This window comes from Chinchilla lanigera, unplaced genomic scaffold (assembly GCF_000276665.1).
Source record: "Chinchilla lanigera isolate Chin_1 unplaced genomic scaffold, ChiLan1.0 scaffold00007, whole genome shotgun sequence".
NCBI lineage: Eukaryota > Metazoa > Chordata > Mammalia > Rodentia > Chinchillidae > Chinchilla > Chinchilla lanigera.
The window spans coordinates 30,071,433-30,090,612 of record NW_004955408.1 but is presented as its reverse complement, the minus strand read 5'-3'; the positions used below and the strand labels follow the sequence as shown (position 1 = coordinate 30,090,612).

At 44.4% G+C, this 19,180-nt stretch overlaps 1 protein-coding gene across 1 annotated transcript in view; it reads right to left on the bottom strand.

Annotated features, from left to right (window-relative positions):
• Positions 1 to 3,517: 3,517 nt before the first annotated feature.
• Txndc15 (thioredoxin domain containing 15) overlaps positions 3,518 to 19,180 on the bottom strand; it is a 19,641-nt gene continuing 3,978 nt past the window's right edge. Inside the window, exons 2-5 of the mRNA XM_005376469.2 lie at positions 11,434 to 11,930; positions 8,256 to 8,419; positions 6,751 to 6,881; positions 3,518 to 4,256 (exon numbers count right to left, since the gene is read on the bottom strand). Coding sequence (XP_005376526.1) covers positions 4,060 to 4,256; positions 6,751 to 6,881; positions 8,256 to 8,419; positions 11,434 to 11,930 — 989 coding nt within the window. The 3' untranslated portion in view covers positions 3,518 to 4,059. The remainder of the gene's footprint in view (positions 4,257 to 6,750; positions 6,882 to 8,255; positions 8,420 to 11,433; positions 11,931 to 19,180) is intronic.

Below are 19,180 nucleotides of genomic sequence, written 5' to 3'. Positions count from 1 at the left end.
CGCCGCTCAGCCCGCCCCGCCGCGCCGGATCCCGGCGGCGCAGACCCCGAAGGCTCCTGGTGCCGCCTCTGGGCGCGGGGAGAGCAGCCCGGCACTTGGGAACCGCCTCCTCCGTGCTTAGTGCCCCGGGAGGGCGGGTGCACAGGGGTCCACGTCCAGGGCTGGTGGCGCAGCCGTGGGTTCCGATCTAAGCTCTGCTCAGTCTCCACTGTATTTGCCTTGATAAAATAGTCGGGAAAACCTGACGCGTAGTGCGTGCCCTGTAAAAGGAGCTGCAGCATTAGCGTCGCACAGGCACAGCGCAGGGCTGCGGACACAGGCGAGAACAGATCTAGACAAATTGTTTCTTATATACTGGGAGGTATTCTTTTATATACCGGCTATGTGTAGTTATTAATGTTTAATTGTCATATTCTTTTTGCCTTTTTTTCATTTTGAGATTTAGTTAACAACCCATAAAGTTCAGTTTAAAACGCAGTGCTTTTAGTATATTGACTTGTATCTTATCATTATTACTAATTAATGACATAGAGGATACATCTAAAGATGAGGGGTTTTTGTTTTTGTGTTTTGAGACAGGGTCTTGCTACGTAGTTCAGGCTGGCCATGAACTATGTAGTTGCCGGTGGCCACGAACGCACTGCAATCCTCCTGCCTCAGCCTCCCAAGTGCTAAGAGTTACAGGCACCACCGTGGCCAGCCTCCCAAGTGCTAGAGTTAAGTGCACCACCGTCGCCTGCCAGAATTCATTTGAGACCCATTTATCAGTTGTTACCAATCAGCTGTATATCTCATATGGACTTAGAAATACAGCCAACTTTTGTCTCATGAAACAAAACAATAGTGTACCGCTGGCTTGACCTTTATTTTGGCCCACTTAACAAGATTAAATTATCCAGAAGGCAAAATTCAGGGTAATACTATTTCTAGGAGCCCTGATCAAACGTGATGTCTTAAGACATTTATGAAAGACACTGGTTGCTTTTGACTTGTGCTAAGGCAGGGAGTAGCAGTGGAATTAAGGGTTGTATTTCCAGTATTTACATTGAATATGTATGATCCTTGAAATTTGCTCAAGATGTCTTGAAATTTACTCATTAAAGTGAGAACCGAACTCGGGCATGGCGGTGCATGCCCATAATCCCAGCACCCAGGAAGCTGAGGCAGGAGGACACTACCAGTTCCAGGCCAGCCTGAACTACAAAGTGAGACTGTCTGAAAAGAACTCAATCAAGAGAACTGAAAAATGAACTCATAGGTGTGAGTTAACAAACTGGTGACCCTTCGTCATTTTCAGTAAGTACTTTTCATCATTTACCTTCCTTAACAGCACTGCATGGGCCGGGGATATAGCTTAGTGGCACAGCGCCTGCCTGGCAAGCGCAAGGTCATGAGTTCAACTCCCAGTACCAAAAAAAAAAAACCTGGTACCAGCACTGCGTAAGACTGGTAAGTCTAGTCACAGGGCCCAGGAAAGTTGTGTCACCCAGCAGGGACTGTGAATGCTCTGCCCTCAGGAGTTTCCAGATTAATAGAATTGAAAGCCTTTACAAAACATTCACTAGGTTCATCTTCTGTAGTGGACACCGTGCTTGGCTTGTGATGGTTTGGCTGGTCTTAGACCACTTCCTTCCCCCCTTTACTTCCCTTTCTCTCACAACCAGCGTTCCCTGACTAAGCTGTAGGCCTCCTCTCTTAAGAGTAGCCCTGCTTTAGATTCCCTCCAGGAGCTATCCATGTAGCTGGTCTTACCTAAATGAAAAGTGGCTAGGCATGGTAGCACACACCTGTAATCCCAGCACTTGGGAGGCTGAGGCAGGAAATTACTCCAAATTTGAGGTCAACCTGGACTACATCGTGAGTTCAAGGCCAGCCTAAACTATATAGCAAGACCCTGTCTCAAGAACAAACAAATCAAAATAAATAAATAAATATGAAAAAATGTGAAAATAAAGCCATGGAGATACTGGTTATCCTGGGAGACCTCCCTCATCTCTTGCACTACAGTCCCATTATATATCGAAAGGCATGAACACTATCATATCTTTGATAGAATAATCTCCACTCTGGGAATTTGTCCATAAAGAAGTAAGACTACAATAATATCCAGCAAAAGAGGACAAGAAAGTATGCAAAATCCATTCAGAGGTTTATTATGTAGACAAACTCTGGAAAACCTTTAGCAACAGTGAGGGACTGGCCAGATGTTAAAAATCAAGGTGCTAGGTTATAGCAGTATTACGGTTATACACAAGGAGAAAGACTAGAGGAAAACCCACTGGGCCCTGGCATAGAGCCGGGCAGAGTGTGTCCTTCATACAGGTTCAAGTCATCTGCAGTTTACTCTTTCAAATGAAGATATTTGATACTGGGCAATGTCATAGGGTTATTGTATGCATAAATGCGACACTGGGTGAAGGGCACTTGGCACTCACATAGTAATAACTCAAGTGTGAGTTGCCATAAGGGATGGAATAACTAAGGCTTTGTTCTTTTTTACATTTGTGCTTACAGATACACGTACATGCAGTTTCAAAGTCCAGTCTCATCAACTTAGTGTCTGTAGCCTGGACAAGTTACTTAACCTGTGTATCTCTTTGTTACTTAACCTGTGTATCTCTACTTAACCTGTGTTGCTTCTTTGTAAAATGGATTATCAGTAATGGTGAATGCTCCAGCTGTGCGGTTCAGCATGATACATAACTGTACCACTGAGAAGACTCATCTAAGGTTCTGTGTCCGCACAATTTAGGGTATTTTATGATGGACACATTTAACTATCTAAAACACTGGAAACACTAAGTATAAAAGTAATTTATAAGCCAAGTATAGTGGTACATGCCACTGGAAGGCTGCAGCCCAAAGATGGACCGTTCAAGCCCACCTGGGAAATTTAGTGACTGTGAGACCCTATCTCAAAATTTTTTTTAAAGAATTTTTAAAGGACCCAGGATACAGCTCAACGTGAAGACCCTGGGTTCAATCCAGGTATCACAAAGAAACCCAGTAATTATTAGGTAATCAACTATCTTATGTATGAATTTAAGGAACAGCTTTTCCTTTGAAAAGTATGAATAGCCGGGCATGGTAGTGCATACCTATAATCCCAGCACTCGGGGGGCTGAGGCAGGAGGATGGCCAAGAGTTTGAAGCCAGCCTGGACTATGTGGACAGTTCAAGACCAGCATGGAACATATAATAAGACCCTGTCTCAAAAAACCAAAAAGAAGATGAGGAAAGTATATATAAATTACAAGTTGTCCCTACTAAACTACACTAGAATGAACCTGAGGGCAGAAACAGTGTTTGCATTTTGCATCTCACTAAACCCACCCCAGTGCTAGAAGCATTTTAAGGTTCAACTAATGCATGCTGGATAGTTAATTGTGACTAAGTTTATGCTTTAGCATAGAACTGGTACATATATGAGCTTTAGTTACATTTACTTTTCGCTAACAACCACCTTACCTACAAACAACTGAAACCACTTTGAATTCTTTCAGTGAAAGCACAGATCGCAAACACCAAGGTATTTGACTTTATTTTCCATCAGTTATTACTTACAGGGTCACACTTAACATTTCTGGTTATTCTTCCCGTAACAGAACATTTTCCTGCTCAGCAACTCTGGAAGAGAAATTCCAAACAAACAAAACCAACCTTCACAGACAGACACAAGGAACCCAAAGTTTTCTAAAACTGTCATCTCAAAGTTCTGTTTCTGCCTTCTGTATAGTAACAAGTGTCATTCTGTTCACTAATTCTACCAGAATGTGTGTTCACATTTCAAACTGGATTACTCTTAAAATACTAGGTTATGTGCAAGTAGTAAAAATTCTCAATTTTAATATTTTTGCATTTGCTTATTACAGTACTAGTTAAAACACCAGTTTATAATTTTTTTAACCTGTTCAGTAGTCAGCAAATGCATGATTCCCTTAAATGGCTGAAGTTGCAGGTGAGCACTTCACTGGAGAAAATGCATGAGATTGTAGCACTAATTTCCGAAATGAAATATTGAAATTGCTTCTCTTTCCAACTTCTCCTTTTGGTCCATCACTATTCTGCATGTTCCTGTTCTTGTCCTGGAATTAGCCACCGAATGCTCTCAGTTCGAATGGTAGCATACATAATAAAGCTAATTAAAAAGAATAAGGAAAATACAAGCAACCAGTCCACACTTTTTATCAGAGTGCTGGGAAGAGGGCCTATTTGATCAGCTTGAGTTACCACCACATTTTTCTTGGCTTCTATACCTGGAAGAGAAATCAATTGTTTCAAGTTAGAGAGAAAATACATCTGCCCTAGATTTTTCCAAAGTATGACGCCCGATATGCAAAATGACATGCAATCCTAAAATAAACAGCATGATTAGTGTATCTGGGTTGGATTTCACCTGCTTGTCAGCGTAATTTGTAACTTGCCTTTCTTCCTACCACATCAAAGGACCAGGAATCCATTCAGCGGTTCAAAGCTAAAACTCCAGAATTTCTGTGGACTCATCAGAGCTTTCCTAGTCAATGCCTTGTAAGAATTGCCTTTTGTTTGCTTGAGCCCAGAGTTCAACAAGTAACTAGCAAGCTACTCTCAGGAATCTGAAGAATGTTTTCACAGGTTAAATAACACTGAATTCAAAATGCTTCCAAAGGTTACTGAAAGAATTGTTAGAACTAGCCACCCACTGCCAGGCATGGTGGCACATGCCTGTAATCCCAGCACTCAGGAGGCTTAATCAGCAGTACTGCTGTGAGTTCAAGACCAGCCTGGGCTACATAGCAAGACCATGTCTCAAAAATCAAAACAAACAAACAAAAAGAACCAGCTACCCACTATGAGCAGGTGTGGTAGCACATGCCTGTAATCTGCCTGTAACTCTGGAGGCTGAGGCAGGAGAACTGGCAAGCGTTCAAGGCCAACCTGGGCTACATAAGTGAGTTCAAAGCCAGTCTGAAATACATACTGAGACTGTCTTACTCAAAACTAAGTAATAAAGAATTAGCCACCAATAGGACCAGTGATCACCAAAGATTCTGGGACTCCTACATTTCACTTGTGTTCTAGGTTTTCCTAGACCACTAACCAAAACAGCTACCTCTCAGTACATTACCTAGGGATCCAAGACAAGACTTGGGATTCCTAACCGCCCTACAGTAGCCCACTGTAAACCCATAAGCTAACTCTGCTCTTTGTTCACATTTTAAAAAAAAGTGATGATATGCAGCTCAATATACGCAGGAAGTGTGTTCTAATTTGCACTTATTTTCCAGAAGTACACTTCAGGAAGAAATGGGATGCTCAGAGTTGAGGTGGTCAGATTTTTGATGAGTGAAGTTCTCCAGTGGAGGGAATTTCTTCAGTTTACAATACTCAAACTTTTACAAATAGAGAAAAAAAAAATTAAGTCATGTATCTGATGAACATTAAAGGATTAAAACAGTGCCTGCAAATAGATTAATAATGAAACACTACACAACAAAAATGAACAAAACATAATCATAATGCAGGTACATTTCACATACACAAGCCAAACACAAAAGAATGTATACTGTATGTTTCTACAACTACAAAGTTCAAAACAGGTACCGCTACAGGTTAACACCAGTCTATAGTATTATGAGTCAAGACTGATCATCTTTGCAGAAGGGACACTGGTCATGTTTTCTCATGCTCTGAGTACTAGTTACCCAGGGCATTCATAAAAGTTCATCACTAGTGATTTATGCATAATTTTTATATAAATATTGAACTTAAACTGTATGGTAAAAAGGTATCCTCAGGTGAAGTGTATGGTATGGTATGTCAGCTGTATTTTAATAAACCTGTCTTATTTTGTTTTTTTCCTCTTTGCAGTTCTGGGGAGTAAATCTAGGGACCTGGCACTGAACTATATCCCTTGACCTTTTTTATATTTTTTACTTTCAGACAGGATCTTGCTAAGTCTTAAATTACCCAAGCTGTGCTGGAACTTGCAGTCTCCTGCGTCAGCCTCCCAGAGTGCTGGGATTACAGGCTTGTGTCACCACACCCAGCCAATAAATCTGTTTTTGTCTTATTTTTTAAAGAGCATCTATGGTCTGGGGATGTAGCTCAGGGATGGAGTATTTGCCTACTACTGTATGTGTGAGCCCCTGGGTTCAGTCCCTAATAATACAAAGCAAAACAAAAGGGTATCTACAATCATTAAAATTACCCATTTGGCTGGGCATGATGGCACACACCTGTAATTGCAGCACTTGGGAGGCTGAAGCATGATGATTACCATTGAGTTCGAGCCCAGGTTTGGACTACATAGTGCGTTCAAGGCCAACCTGAACTGCATGATGAAGGTGGGCACCCGTAATCCCACCTCTCAGTAGGCTGAGGCAAAAGGATTGCTATAAATTCAAGGAACCCTGGACTACACATGAGTTCAAGACCGGCCTGGACTACACAGGAAGACACTACCTCAGAAAACCATAATGAATAAAATAACCTACTCATGTTAAGCTTGCCACTGACAGGGTGATATTTAGTGTGCTCACTACAGTTTATTGGACGTTTTATAGCTCAAAGTCAACCTGTAAGGATTACAGCAGACCAGAACCAGCAAAAAGCATACGCCCATACCAATAAAATACCTTCTTCTAGGGCCGGGGATGTAGCTCTGCAGCACAAGCACCTGCCTGGCAAGCACAAGGTCCTGAGTTTGATTCCCCATACCACAAAAAAAAAAAAAAAAACCTTCTTCCTCAGCACATTATTTCTACATACCTGTCTGATTATAAATGAAGATTTTCAGCGTTTCCAGTGTTCGATCTGTATGATTAAATCTAGCCATTGGTTTAGCTCCTTGAAATAACAAGATGTTAGGAACAGCTACAGTACCAAACCTGGTGGAAAGGCTGTAAAGGAAGGAAGTCAGTTAGAAGACCTGGATTAACAACACGCTCACAAGATTACCGTGTCAAAATGGCTAGAAATACACGAGAAGCAGTCAGCTTCAAATGACCTAAGGAGGTTTCTGATATTTAAACTTTAGAATTAATTTATTCCTGACCTCTTTCCTTGTGGGTCAGGGTTGGGGCACTTCTCTTCTGCAATCTAAGTTGCTTTCTGTCAGCAGATGGATCTATGCATGACCCAGTTATTCCACTAAATTCTGAACTTTCTAAACAGATCAGACTAGAAAATTCTAACTCGGGGAAAAAGCTCACTATGTCAATTTACTTGACGAAACAAATTTCAAATTCTTTAGAATGCCCATCCCTTTCCCTCAAAAAAGATAAACATATAATAAGCATTTAGCTTCATAAATTGGTACAAGGGGATGTATGACCTAACAAATGTACCAGTAAGTTCACAATTAGGGCAGGAAGACTTGAACATAATCTAACCGGTGGGGGACTTTTTTGCCATTTCATAATACAGATCAATCCAGGTTTTAACCTCAGTACAGCCACTGAACCAGCTGTGACCTTTGGGGAGATTATTTAACCTACTTAAGCCTCAGTTTTCCCCACAGTAAAATAGTAATATTGGATAATCAGGAGTTTTTTCTTTTATAAACATGCTGCACCTCGATATTAACATAGTAGACAGACACATGTCCCAGTCCGTGTAATAAGAACAAGCGTCCCAGTCTCTCTGTAAGTAAGGCAGCGTACCAGGCTCTCCATAACATAACAAAGCCTATGCTAAAACCTGTGAGTAGGGAGCAACATGACTGCCAGACCTGAGATCAAAGATCAGCTACGCATGGGTCAGTGGGGGACCAGTCAAAGCTGGACATTGACCTGCAGGCCACTTAGGTGTTTCCCTGAAATCCGTATGAGAATTACTAACTTGTTGGAAAGTTTCCTCATGACAGTTTCAGGTAAGCATTGGTGGTTATATTCCCACACTGAAAAAAAACCAGTGGAGTACAAATTTATAGTTTACTCAACTTCAGTTCACCACCAACTTGACCATCTTCCCAGCCTTCTAGATTGATTCACAGCTTCTCGTGACCCGCTGGGGAGCATTTGAGAAGAACTGGGAACATAGTCTGCAGGCACGACCAGGGGAATGTAGAAAATTAAGGGGCTTCCAGAAAGTGACATCACAGTTCCCTCAGGAGTTTGACAACAGCCACTGTTCACTCTTGCCTTCCCTGCCTTCTTTCTGCCTACTTCAGAGCTCCTGCCCACCTCCTCTGCTTCTCATTTAACTTGTTATGACTTCCACATAACTGCAGCCATCAGCCAAGAGGATGACACACAGACACCCCGCCAAGATACCTGCTGTGCTGAGATGCATCCAGAGCCAAAAAATGAAGAGCTGGAAATGCCCGGGGCAGCGAGTTAAAATGAGGGGCCAAACTGGCAGAAAATCGGCACCAGGGGGTGTAGAACAGGACCAGGGTACAGTCACTACCGTTTGGGTTTAGGAAATCCATAAGGTCCTATGGTAAAAGAAATAAGTGTTAGCCAGGCATGGTGGTGCATGCATGTAATCCCAGTGCTTGGGAGGCTGAGGCAGGAGGACTGTCATGAGTTTGAGGCCAGCCTGGGCTACACACAGAGACCTTGTCTCAAAAAAAAGAAATGCAGGTTGAAGTTGGTAGAAAAGCACATGCACATGTTTCTGTAAGGATACCCAAGAGAAAGGAAAGCCTGCTGTACCAGCCAGAGGAGCAAACTGCAATTAAGGCGGGTAAAAGAGAGCTACGACCCTCTCAGATTTTTTTTTAAGATAAGGTCTTGTTATGTAGTTCAGGCTGGCCTTGAACTCACTATGTAGCCCAGGCTGGCCTCCAACTCACAATGATCCTCCTGAGCGCTGAGATTATAGGTGTGGGACACGCCCAGCAAGACCTTTTCAGATTTTGACCATATAGATACATAAATCAGCAGGAAAAAAAAATTATAAATAAATAAATCCGCAGAAAAGTACTACCAAATGACAAGGCATAGACTTTACACCAGCGATAGTGAACCTTTTAGAGCTTTCAATGAACAGCAGGCTGCAGCATGTATGCTATAGGTGCGCCTCCTCTGTGGTAGGCTTTCCTAATTCTACAAGGCTATTTTAGTATGTTTTCATATCCCATCAATTCAAATACTAGATACCCACATGGTGTAGGCCACTGTACCTTGAATTGTACATCTCAAAATTTAAATGTGTCCCAAAGAATCATGTGTTGGAGGCTCTGTTTGTAGCCTAGGGCACTAGTGGGAGATGGTGGAGCCAGTAGGAGGTGAGGCCTAGCAGCAGGACTTAGGTCACTGGTGCCCTTCAAAGGGATTGTGGGACCCATCTCACTGCTTCCAGGACTTCATGAGGTGGGATCTTCCTCTACTACGCATTCCCACCATGATGTGCTGCATTAACACTACCCAAAAGCAACAGGGCCAACCAGAAGTGGATTAAAATCTCCCAAACTGTGAGTCAAAATAAAGCTTTTCCTTTCTTAAGTTGATTCTCTCAGGTATTTTGTTACAGTAATAGCTGACTAATGCATCAAACAATCTCAAATGGCACTAGGATCTCAGACCCAAGCTAGCATGGCTGGGTCAGTACATGTGATCCGCCATTGTGGTGGCACACACCTATAATCCTAGCACTCTGTAGGCCGAGGCAGTAGGATTGCTGTGAGTGTGAGGCCAACTGCAACTACACAGTGAGTTTACAGCTAGCATGAACTCCACAGCAAGACCGTGTCTCAAAAAAAAAAAAAACAGTGGCAAAATATGTATATAAGGGCCAGGGATATAGCTCAGCAACACAACACCTGCCTGGCAAGGGCAAGGTCCGAGTTCAATTCCTGGTACTAAAAAAAAACAAAACAAATTCTCTCTCTCTCTCTTGCTATATATCTATCTATATATATATAGATATACAGATTTATAGATATATATCTATATATCTATCTCCAGGTGTGGTGGCACACACCTGAAATGTCAGCACTCAGGAAGCTGAGGCAGGAGGATTGCCATGTATTCAAGACCAGCTCTGAACTACATAGCATGACCCTATCTCCAAAATAATTTATATATATACCCAAAGGTTGCCACCAGTTATTTACTCAGACTGTCCCCATCACGGACGTGACACAGTAACCACTGGCAATCAGGGCGGATGTGAGCCAGGCTGACCCCTGCCCTGGAGTAGCTCTGGGCACTATACAGCGGTGCTCTCTCTAACCATAAGCAGTCACAGCCTGGGATTGAATTGTTTCAGGCCTGGGATTTACTTCTCTCAAAAACAGGCTGACTTCATCCTGTTCTTTCGGTTTTTTTGAAACATTCTACCGAAATTGCTAGTCGTTATTCCAGAATTCCCTTGAATCATTTATGCAGCTATCTGGAAAAGTATGGCTGGGTTTGGAACATGGTTTGAGCCCTCAGCCCAGAACAAACACTGGACACATATTTTAAGGGAAATTTTCCATTAACATAACATATTCTCCACATAATGCTAAATTACAATTTTAGTAGTTCTGGTTCAGTTCGGTTCAGTTCTGTTTTGAGATAGGGTCTTGCTTCGTTGCCCAAACTGGTCTTGAAATCTTAGGCTTAAGCAATCCTCCTGCCTCAGCTTCCAGAGTAGCTGAAGTAATAGGTGTGAGCCACAGCACCCAACTATAATTCACTTTTTTTCCTCAGAGGGGGGATTGAACCCCGGACCTGCATACTAAGCTACCTTCCTGGCCCTTTTCTAGTTTTGGGTTTTTTTGTTTTGTTTTTGTTTTTGTTTTTGTTTTTTGAGACAGGGTCTTGCTCTGCAGTCTGGGCTATCCTTGAACTCACTATGAGCCCAGGCTGGCCTCCAACTCTGGGCAATCCTCCTGCCTCAGTTTCCTGAGCGCTGCGATTACAGGCATATACCACTATGCCCGAATCAACTGAGGTATTTCTGTGTTGCCTCTGTCATAAATACTTCCTCTGAAAGAAGAAGCCAGCCATGGGAGCTGAGGTAGGAGGATCACCAGTTCAAGCCCAGCCTGGGCAGTTTGGTGACTCAGCAAGACCTTGTCTCAAAAATTTAAAGGGCTGGGGATGCAGCTTAGCGTGAAGGCCCTGGGTTCCATACCCAGTGAAGACAGTTGAGGAGGTGGAGGAACAGGAAGAGGAGGAAGGGGAAGTAAAGGAGGAAGAGGAAAAAGAGGAGGAAGAGGAAAACGAATTGTTTTGTTTTCCTGTCCTGTGCCCTGGGATTTCTACCATGAGGCTTGGTGCTCATATCACCCCAGGTATGATTAGCTCCTGGCCGCCTAAAAAGTGTGACTGGCACCAGTTGTACTTCTTTCTTTTCCTACAGACGTCACCGGGAGCGAAGTCACTTTTCATTCAAGAGCTATTCAGCGCTGTCCCCACTTAAGACATGGTGAGGACGATGACCTTCCACCTGAAAGTGTATGAAATCATAGGGTTAACACGCTGACAAGGAGAAATGTACTGGGTCCCCTTTTCTTACCTGGGACATATTTAAAATTTTCAGAGTGAAGTTCTCCAGCGCCGTCACATTCCTCTCCTCACAGTTCACCTTCGGGGACTTGAGGCTCTCGGTGTTGTTGGAGTCCTCCGCCGGGGAGGGGTCGGCCGCGTCCGCCTCCGCTTCCGGCTCGGGGTCGTCGTCCTCCTCTCGGTCCGCGAAGGCCGGCCCCGCGCTGGCCCGGGAGAGGAGGCTGTCGCGGACACTGCACCCCGCGTCCTCCTCTCCTGCAGCAGCGCACGTGCCGCTGCTGGGCTCTGAGCTCCGTCTGTCCTCGGCTTCTCCGGGTATCACAGACAGCACCACCATGGGGTCCCCGGGAGTGCCCCGCCCCTGCGCAGCGTCAGCCTCTTCTGCCGCCCTCTCCCGGCGGCCGCGGCTGCTTGGATCCCACGGGGTCGCCTCCTCATCCAGGGACGCGGTCCCCTCCTGGAGAGGCGGGGCAGGCTGCTCCTCCGGCCGTAAATGCCCACAGTCCTCTGCAACTGAAACATCCCAGCTTAATCAGTCGTGTGTGACTTCAATGCACGCGAACCCCAAGGAGTCAGAGTTCTCAAAGATGACATTTTCCAGCCGGGCATGGTGGCCCACACCTGTAATCCAGAACTCTGGGAGGCTGAGGCAGGGGGGTTGCAAGCTGAAGCTCAGCCTGGGCAGTTTAAGAGATTTAGCGAGACCCTACTTCAAAATAAAAAAAATTAAAAAAAAAAAAATAACTGGGTATGTAGCTCAGGGCAAAGGCCTTGGGTTTAATCCTCAGGACTGAGACTGTCTCCTGTGGAGACATCACCCTTTCCATTAAACTGTATGAGGGCCACGCACCATTCTCCAGGTGAAGGAGGTCACAAAGGGATACTAGACTAACGGGTACCAGATAAATAAATGGACAAACACACAGCCCCAAACCCGTTGCTTGCCATGCAGATCACAATTAAAACCAATTCAATGCTGACATCCAATTAAGTAAAGAAATATATATATATAAACACTTCAATATTTTCATTTGTTTGATAAGAACAACCCAAAAATCAGAATAGTTTTATGCAAAATCTGCTATAGCAAAACAACTTTGTATAATCATGACAGCTCTGTGAGATCAAGACAAGGGTTATCAAGTCCATTTACTAGAGGACCAAGCAGAGGCACAGAGAAGTTCAGTATACTGTCTGATAACACACAGCTAGTAAGCAGCAGAGCCAGGTCTAAGAAGTAAGGCTCTGGCTGATACTCCAAAATGAGCCCCTAAGGGGCTGGGGATTTAGCTTAGCAGCACAGCGCCTGCCTGGCAAGGGCAAGGTCCTGTGTTCGATTCCCGATACCGGGGGAGGCGGGGAATGAGCCTTTAATCCCAGCACTCAGGAGGCTGAGGCAGGAGGATCGTTGCGAGTTTGAGACCAGCCTGGGCTACAAAATGAGCTCAAGGCCAGCCTGAACTGCATGAGGGGAGACCCTGCCTCAAAAAGTCAAAAAGACAAATAAAAAAAATAAAATAAAATAAATGAGCCCTACCCCTCCCACCATGATTCCTTGGGGATGCTGGGCCGCTGTGCCTGAGAAACAGTGGGAGAGCCATAATGTGAGTAGCTCCTTCCTGAGGTGCCCTCGGACAGCTGGACTCTTGCCCTCCTGCCTAGCAGCCTTGGGCTGCTGCCCTGGGGAATGCTAAGAAATTGGCCTAGCAGTGAAGCCACAGCAGCAGGAGGAAGGAGAGGAGGATTTTCCTCCCACTTTGGAGCCACAAGCTAGGTCCTGGGCAAATGTTCACATAAGAGAAAAGTCCTAGGCAGTCTTGTATGCCAAGGTAGCAACCATCAACCTTTGCAGTGTGACTCCGACCTCAGCCCTCATAGGCGCAACACCAGCTGCCAGACTCTGCCAGGCACTGACCACGGGCAACAAATGAGGCTGGCTGCCTCAGGGAAGCTCGCCATGTGGGTGGGGAATCGTCAACATGTGACAAGCCCTGCATGTAAGTGAAAAATATTTATAAAAAAACAGTAGCCAAAAGTTTTCCAAGGTTGATGAAAACTATATATCCACAGATCCAAGAAGCTAAACTACACCATGGAATATGATAAATTGCTCAAACCAGTAACAAAATCTTAAAAGCAGCCAAAAAAAAAAAAAAAAACATTATATACAGAGAAAGATAAGGATGATATCAAATTCCTCACTGGAAACAATACAAACAAGAACAGCATTTTTTTTAAGTAATGAAAGAAAAACAAACCCCCATAAATCTAGAATTTTATACCCAGCAAATATATCTTCTAAAAACAAAGATGAAGCCGGGCATGGCAGTACATGCCTGTCATACCCGCACTCTGGGACGCTGAGGCAGAAGGAGCACGCATTTTAGGTCAGTGTGGGCAACTTAGTGACTAAGTAAGAACCTGTCTCAAAAAATGAAAAAAAAAAGGCTGGCGCTATAGCTCAGTGTGATGGTCCTGGATTCAATCCCCAGTACCCCACCCAAAACACACACAATGAAAAAAATACTTAAGACATACAAAAGCTGAAAGAATTCACCACCAGTACACCCACGTCAAAATCTACCCCCTCCTTTTATTCCTCCTCCCCTCCCTCCCCCTCCTCTTCATCTTCATCTTCATCTTCATCTTCTTTGTGCATATTAGGCACTCTATCACTATAGCACTCTACTACTGAGCGGCAACCCCAGACTGACAGAAATCTTAAAGGTTAACTCCTTCAAGCAGAAGAGAAATGATATCAGGTGGAAATAGGTATCCACCTAAAGGAATAAAGACTACCAGAAATATAACTACATGGATAAACATAACACAGTTCTTTCCAAAAGTTTTGCTATAAAGGAGACAAGTTGAATAAGGTAGTTGCTATAGTCAAACAAGAAGGACCTAAGAACAATTTGAGAATATACAAAGCTGACAGGGAGGCAGTTCAGGGCTTGGGCAGCAAAGTGCTCTGATGAGTCAAGCACTCCTTGACTACAATACAGAGAAGGGGCTGCATGGCAGGGCAAGGAGCTTCGGCAATTTGGTGAGGCAAGGATTACATTGGCAGTCTTTCTGCACCCTCTGGTTGATAAGTATGCACTGCTTGTATAATCAGCACAATAAACAAGCAGGTTGGCTGTGTCATTCACAAGACAGAGCTGGAAAAGAAGCCGGAGAGCTAAGAATCTAGGAACGAAGGAAGAGGGCCAGGTTCTGGGGCCAATCTCACACCCAAACAAGGCTCTGTGTGATCCACCTCTGCTAACCTAATCAGTGTTCTAGGTCCCATAAACAAATGTAGAATACTTGAGTTGGGGCTGTAGCTCAGTGATAGAGCTCTTGCTAGCATGTGAGACCCTGGATTTGATTTCCAGTGCCAGACACACGTACACACTCACACACATATACACACTCTTTCTCTCCCACACACGTACACACACACACACTCTCTCTCTCTTTCTCTCTCTCAAACACACCACACACACACACAAAAGCTAGAACACTGAACACTGAAAAACTGAAAAATCAGGGCATACAAATGTCCATCAACCGGTAAATGGAGAACGAGAATATGGTTCTTTTACACAATGGAGTACTACTCAACCATAAAGAAGGATAATCTTGACACATTTCTAGGTAAATGGATGCACTTGAGAACATAGTCTTAAGTGAAACAAATCAGACACGCATGTCTAAATACCACACAGTTTCACTGACGTGAGAAACCAAAAGTGCAAATAAGAACCAACATGTTTAATAGGTATTGTGAAATAAGAAGAAAATGTTCAAATGGAAAGGGGAACTAGGGAGGGGAGAGGGGAAAGGAAGGAAGGGAAAAGAAAAAAAGAAAAGGAAAAATGCAAACAAAGCTTTTGTAAACAGGAAGAGGGTTGAAGGGAGGGGAGGGGGGATGGGAAGAAGCAATCAAGATGTATCATGTACAGGTACAAGTGCCCTATGATGAATGTGATCACTATGTATACCTAAAATGTACCAATAAACTTAATTTTAAAAATCAGGACATAATGCCAGGCTGAGAAGGCTGGGATTATAGGCATGGTAGCACATGCCTATAATCCCAGCACTTGGGAGGAAAACGGAGGAGGGTCATTGCAAGTTCAAGGACAGCCTAGGCTACAAAGTGAGTTCAAGACCAGCCTGAACTGCACAGTGAGACCTTGTCTCAAAAAGACGAAAAAAAAAAAAAATCAGGGCACAAACTGGGGGTGTAGCTCAGTGAGTGGCATAAGCGCCTGCCTGGCAAGTGCAAGGTTCTGAGTTCGATTCCTGGTACCAAAAAAAGACGAAGATAACGGGAAAAATCAGGGCACAATTTAGAATCTGGTTGCCTTTGATCACCCCCAGATAGATATTCCCTGCAGAGGGGCTGGGGATTTAGCTCAGCGGCAAAGCGCCTGCCTAGCAAGTGCAAGGTCGTGAGTTCGGTTCCCGGTACCGGAGAAAAACTAAAAAAAAAAAAAAAAAAAAGATATTCCCTGCAGAAAAGCAGAAAGGAGTCCCAGTGCAGGGTACAGAGCTGGTAGAACTGGTATTTGAAATTCTGGAGTACCAGTGTTGTGTCTCCCCTCCCTGGTAAAGATATTTATGTACACAGTACAGACTGGGAACAAAAACACTCTTATTCCTTCAGACACCAATGTTTTCACTTAGATGTTAGGCAGAAAAGAAACAATAAATTATTCTAAACTAAAATAAAAAATGGCACACTGTGTGAGCCAAGCATACAGTGAAAGCTGTTACATCACTGGCTGCAAGGACATTGTCTGGAAAACAAGAACGTGACCCTCTGCCTCCCCTGCCGGGGAGCCGTAGCATCAGTCGGCCGGCGCCTTCCCACTCGTCCAGCCTTCTCAGCATGCTCTCAACCGTCTCCGGGTTTTTTCACAATGGCCTCTGTGGCAGGAAAGTCAGTGGGGTAAGGTCCAAAGCCAGAGGTCAGAGGGACAGCAACCCATACTTCCCAAAGGCAGTACTCTGTGCTTATCTAATAAGTGGGGGGGGGGGGGGGGGGGACATGCCAAAATGCAGACAATTCCAGAGTTACCATGAAGTGAAGTGAGAAAAGGTATGGTGTGGTCTCTAGAACACAATAAGCACTCAATAAATGGCTGCAGTGATGATGGTAGTAGTCATGGTGAAAATGGGTATTTACAGTTCAAACAGCTGGAAAGTCACCGTAACCAAGTTAATTAACTCCCCTGGCAATTCCATTCAGTATCCACCCACCTTCTCCCAGCTCCAGCCCAGGCCATAGCTATCTTACACCTGTACAATTACTGCGCCACCCTAAGCAGTTGCCCTGGTCAGCCCCCATCTGCCTCCAGACCCTGCTCATCATAGCAGCCCAAGTGGAACTGAAAGTTAAGGGGTAAATCTTACGTCTCTTCGCTGCTAAAACCCTTTCAATGACTTCCCTTGCCCTGTGAATGAATCAGCATCTGTAGCATGCTTGCCAGGCCTTGTGCCGGTCCCGGTCACTTACTACCCCCCAGCTGCCTCACAGCCTTCCCGCGGGCTGTTTCTTTGTGGAGGGGTGCCCTCCAGCCGCTCCCTTCTCTTGTCTAATCCAATTACGTCCTCAGAGCTCACCTCTGTAAGGACATTCTCCCTGACCCTCAGACCAGTATGGACCCAGTGATGCTCTGGGACTCTCCTCGTATCTTCCACTCTTGTAACTTACTTTCTTGTAGCCATTTAATGCCTGCCTTGGCACCAGACAGCAGAACGAGCATGTTGCCCTGTCTGGCTCATCACTGAACCCCAGTGCCGAGCATGTCCAGCATGTGGGGGTGCTTAGTAAGAATTTGGTAGCTAACTGCCTAATGAAGATGTACAGGGGTTCGAAGCCAGCCCATTCCCATTCCTAGGTACCTGGGCAGCGCTGCCTCCTCCCGCTGCTAATCTGACGGGGGTAACCTCCGGGGTAGAAAAAAGGCTTTGGATTTTCAGCCATTCTGGGAAGGAACCAGCTGGTAAAGCTTCTTCTGTCCTCACACCCCAGCATGGTCTGGCCATGACATGATCACCCGTGAGCAGAATCAGGAGGAATGTGACCCTCCTTGCAAGGTAGGCTCACACTGGCTGCAATGAGTAAGTCAGTGCCCGAGTCAGTCAGGGTTCTGCCAGGGAACAACAATACATTTCGCTTGAGCAAGCTGAGCACTTAATAAGGAGCCATCCATGTATGGGCTGTGTAGAGAGAAACTGGGAAGCAAGAGCAAGAAACTCCAGGCCAAGGACTGCACAGGGGAACCAGGTACCACTCACGGACAGCAGGTTCCTAGCACTGCTCTCTGGGGGGTGGGAGCAGTCCATGACAACACCTGAGGGAGGGCACTGACAGAATCGACACCCCGACCTCACTCTTCCCATATTCCACACACGCCTTGCTCCTTATGAGGCTGTCCATTAAGTGCAGCAAGTTCGAGGCCAGCCTGAACTACACAGAGAAACCTGGTCTCAAAACAAGAACAAAAAACATACACTGGAGGAAAGACAGCCTCTTTAGCAAATGGTGCCAGGAAAACTGGCTACACCTATGCACAAGATTAAATCTAGGCCCGTATCTCTCACCAAAATGCAATTACAAGGCTACTATGAAGATGAAATGAGAAAAGATACATATAGTCAATATTAAAACAGAAACAATCAGCTAGTAGATAAAATAGGTAAAATTCTTAAACACATAAGTATGTTTTCTTTTTTTTGAGACAGGGTTTTGCTCTGCAATTCCAACTCGTCTTAAATTCACTAGCTAGCCCAGGCTACCCTCAAAACCTCAGTGATCCTCCTGCCTCAGCCTCTCAAGTGCTGGGATTATAGGTATGTACCACTACATCAGGCTATGTCTTCTGAACAGAACCCCAATTGTACAAGAAATGAAACATCAAGAATCAACAAATGAGATTACAGTGAATTAAAACTTTCTGCACAGCAAAGACAATAATCAACAGAGTGAAGAGACAAGCTACAGAATAGGAAAAATTTTGCCAGCTACTCTTAGGGCAGTGGACTAATATCACAGGCAATAAAAGAATTAGACCTTCCCCAAATGTCTTTACTTTTCTCTCATTGCTGAGACAAAACACCCAAAATTAAGGACAGAAAGGTTTATTTAGCTCACAGTTTGTGGAGATTTCAGTCCATACTGGGCTGGCTCCAAGGCAGAGTGGCACACGGCAGAGGGCAACAGTTCATAGCGGAGGAAAAGAGCAAAAGCAACAAGAGCAAAAGGGAGGAGCAGCGGCAAGTAGCTGCTTCCTCTCCCTTACATTGTATGCAAACTATCCGCCCCAGGGCCAGTGCAGCCGCTCACACCCATAATCCCAGCATTGGACCATGAATCAACCATAAACTCTAGAAACCCACCCCGTGCTTGCATGAGGCTTTGCGGGGACATCCAGACACAAACCATGACAGCAAAATAAAAGACCAATCAAAAAGAGGGCAAGCAAAATGAATACACACTTCTCAGAAGAAGTACAAATAGCTAATAAATACATGAAGTTCAACATTACTGGCCATTAGAGAAATTCAAATTAAAACAACACTGGGATTTTATCTTTCTTTATAGCTGAGTAATATTCCATTATATAAAAGTACCACAATTTTCTTATCCAATCCTTGGTGGATAGACATTTGGGTTGCTTCCACAATTTAGCAATTACAAATTGTGCTGCTATGAACATAGGTGCACATATATCGCTGTGATATATGATGTTTTTAGATCTTCT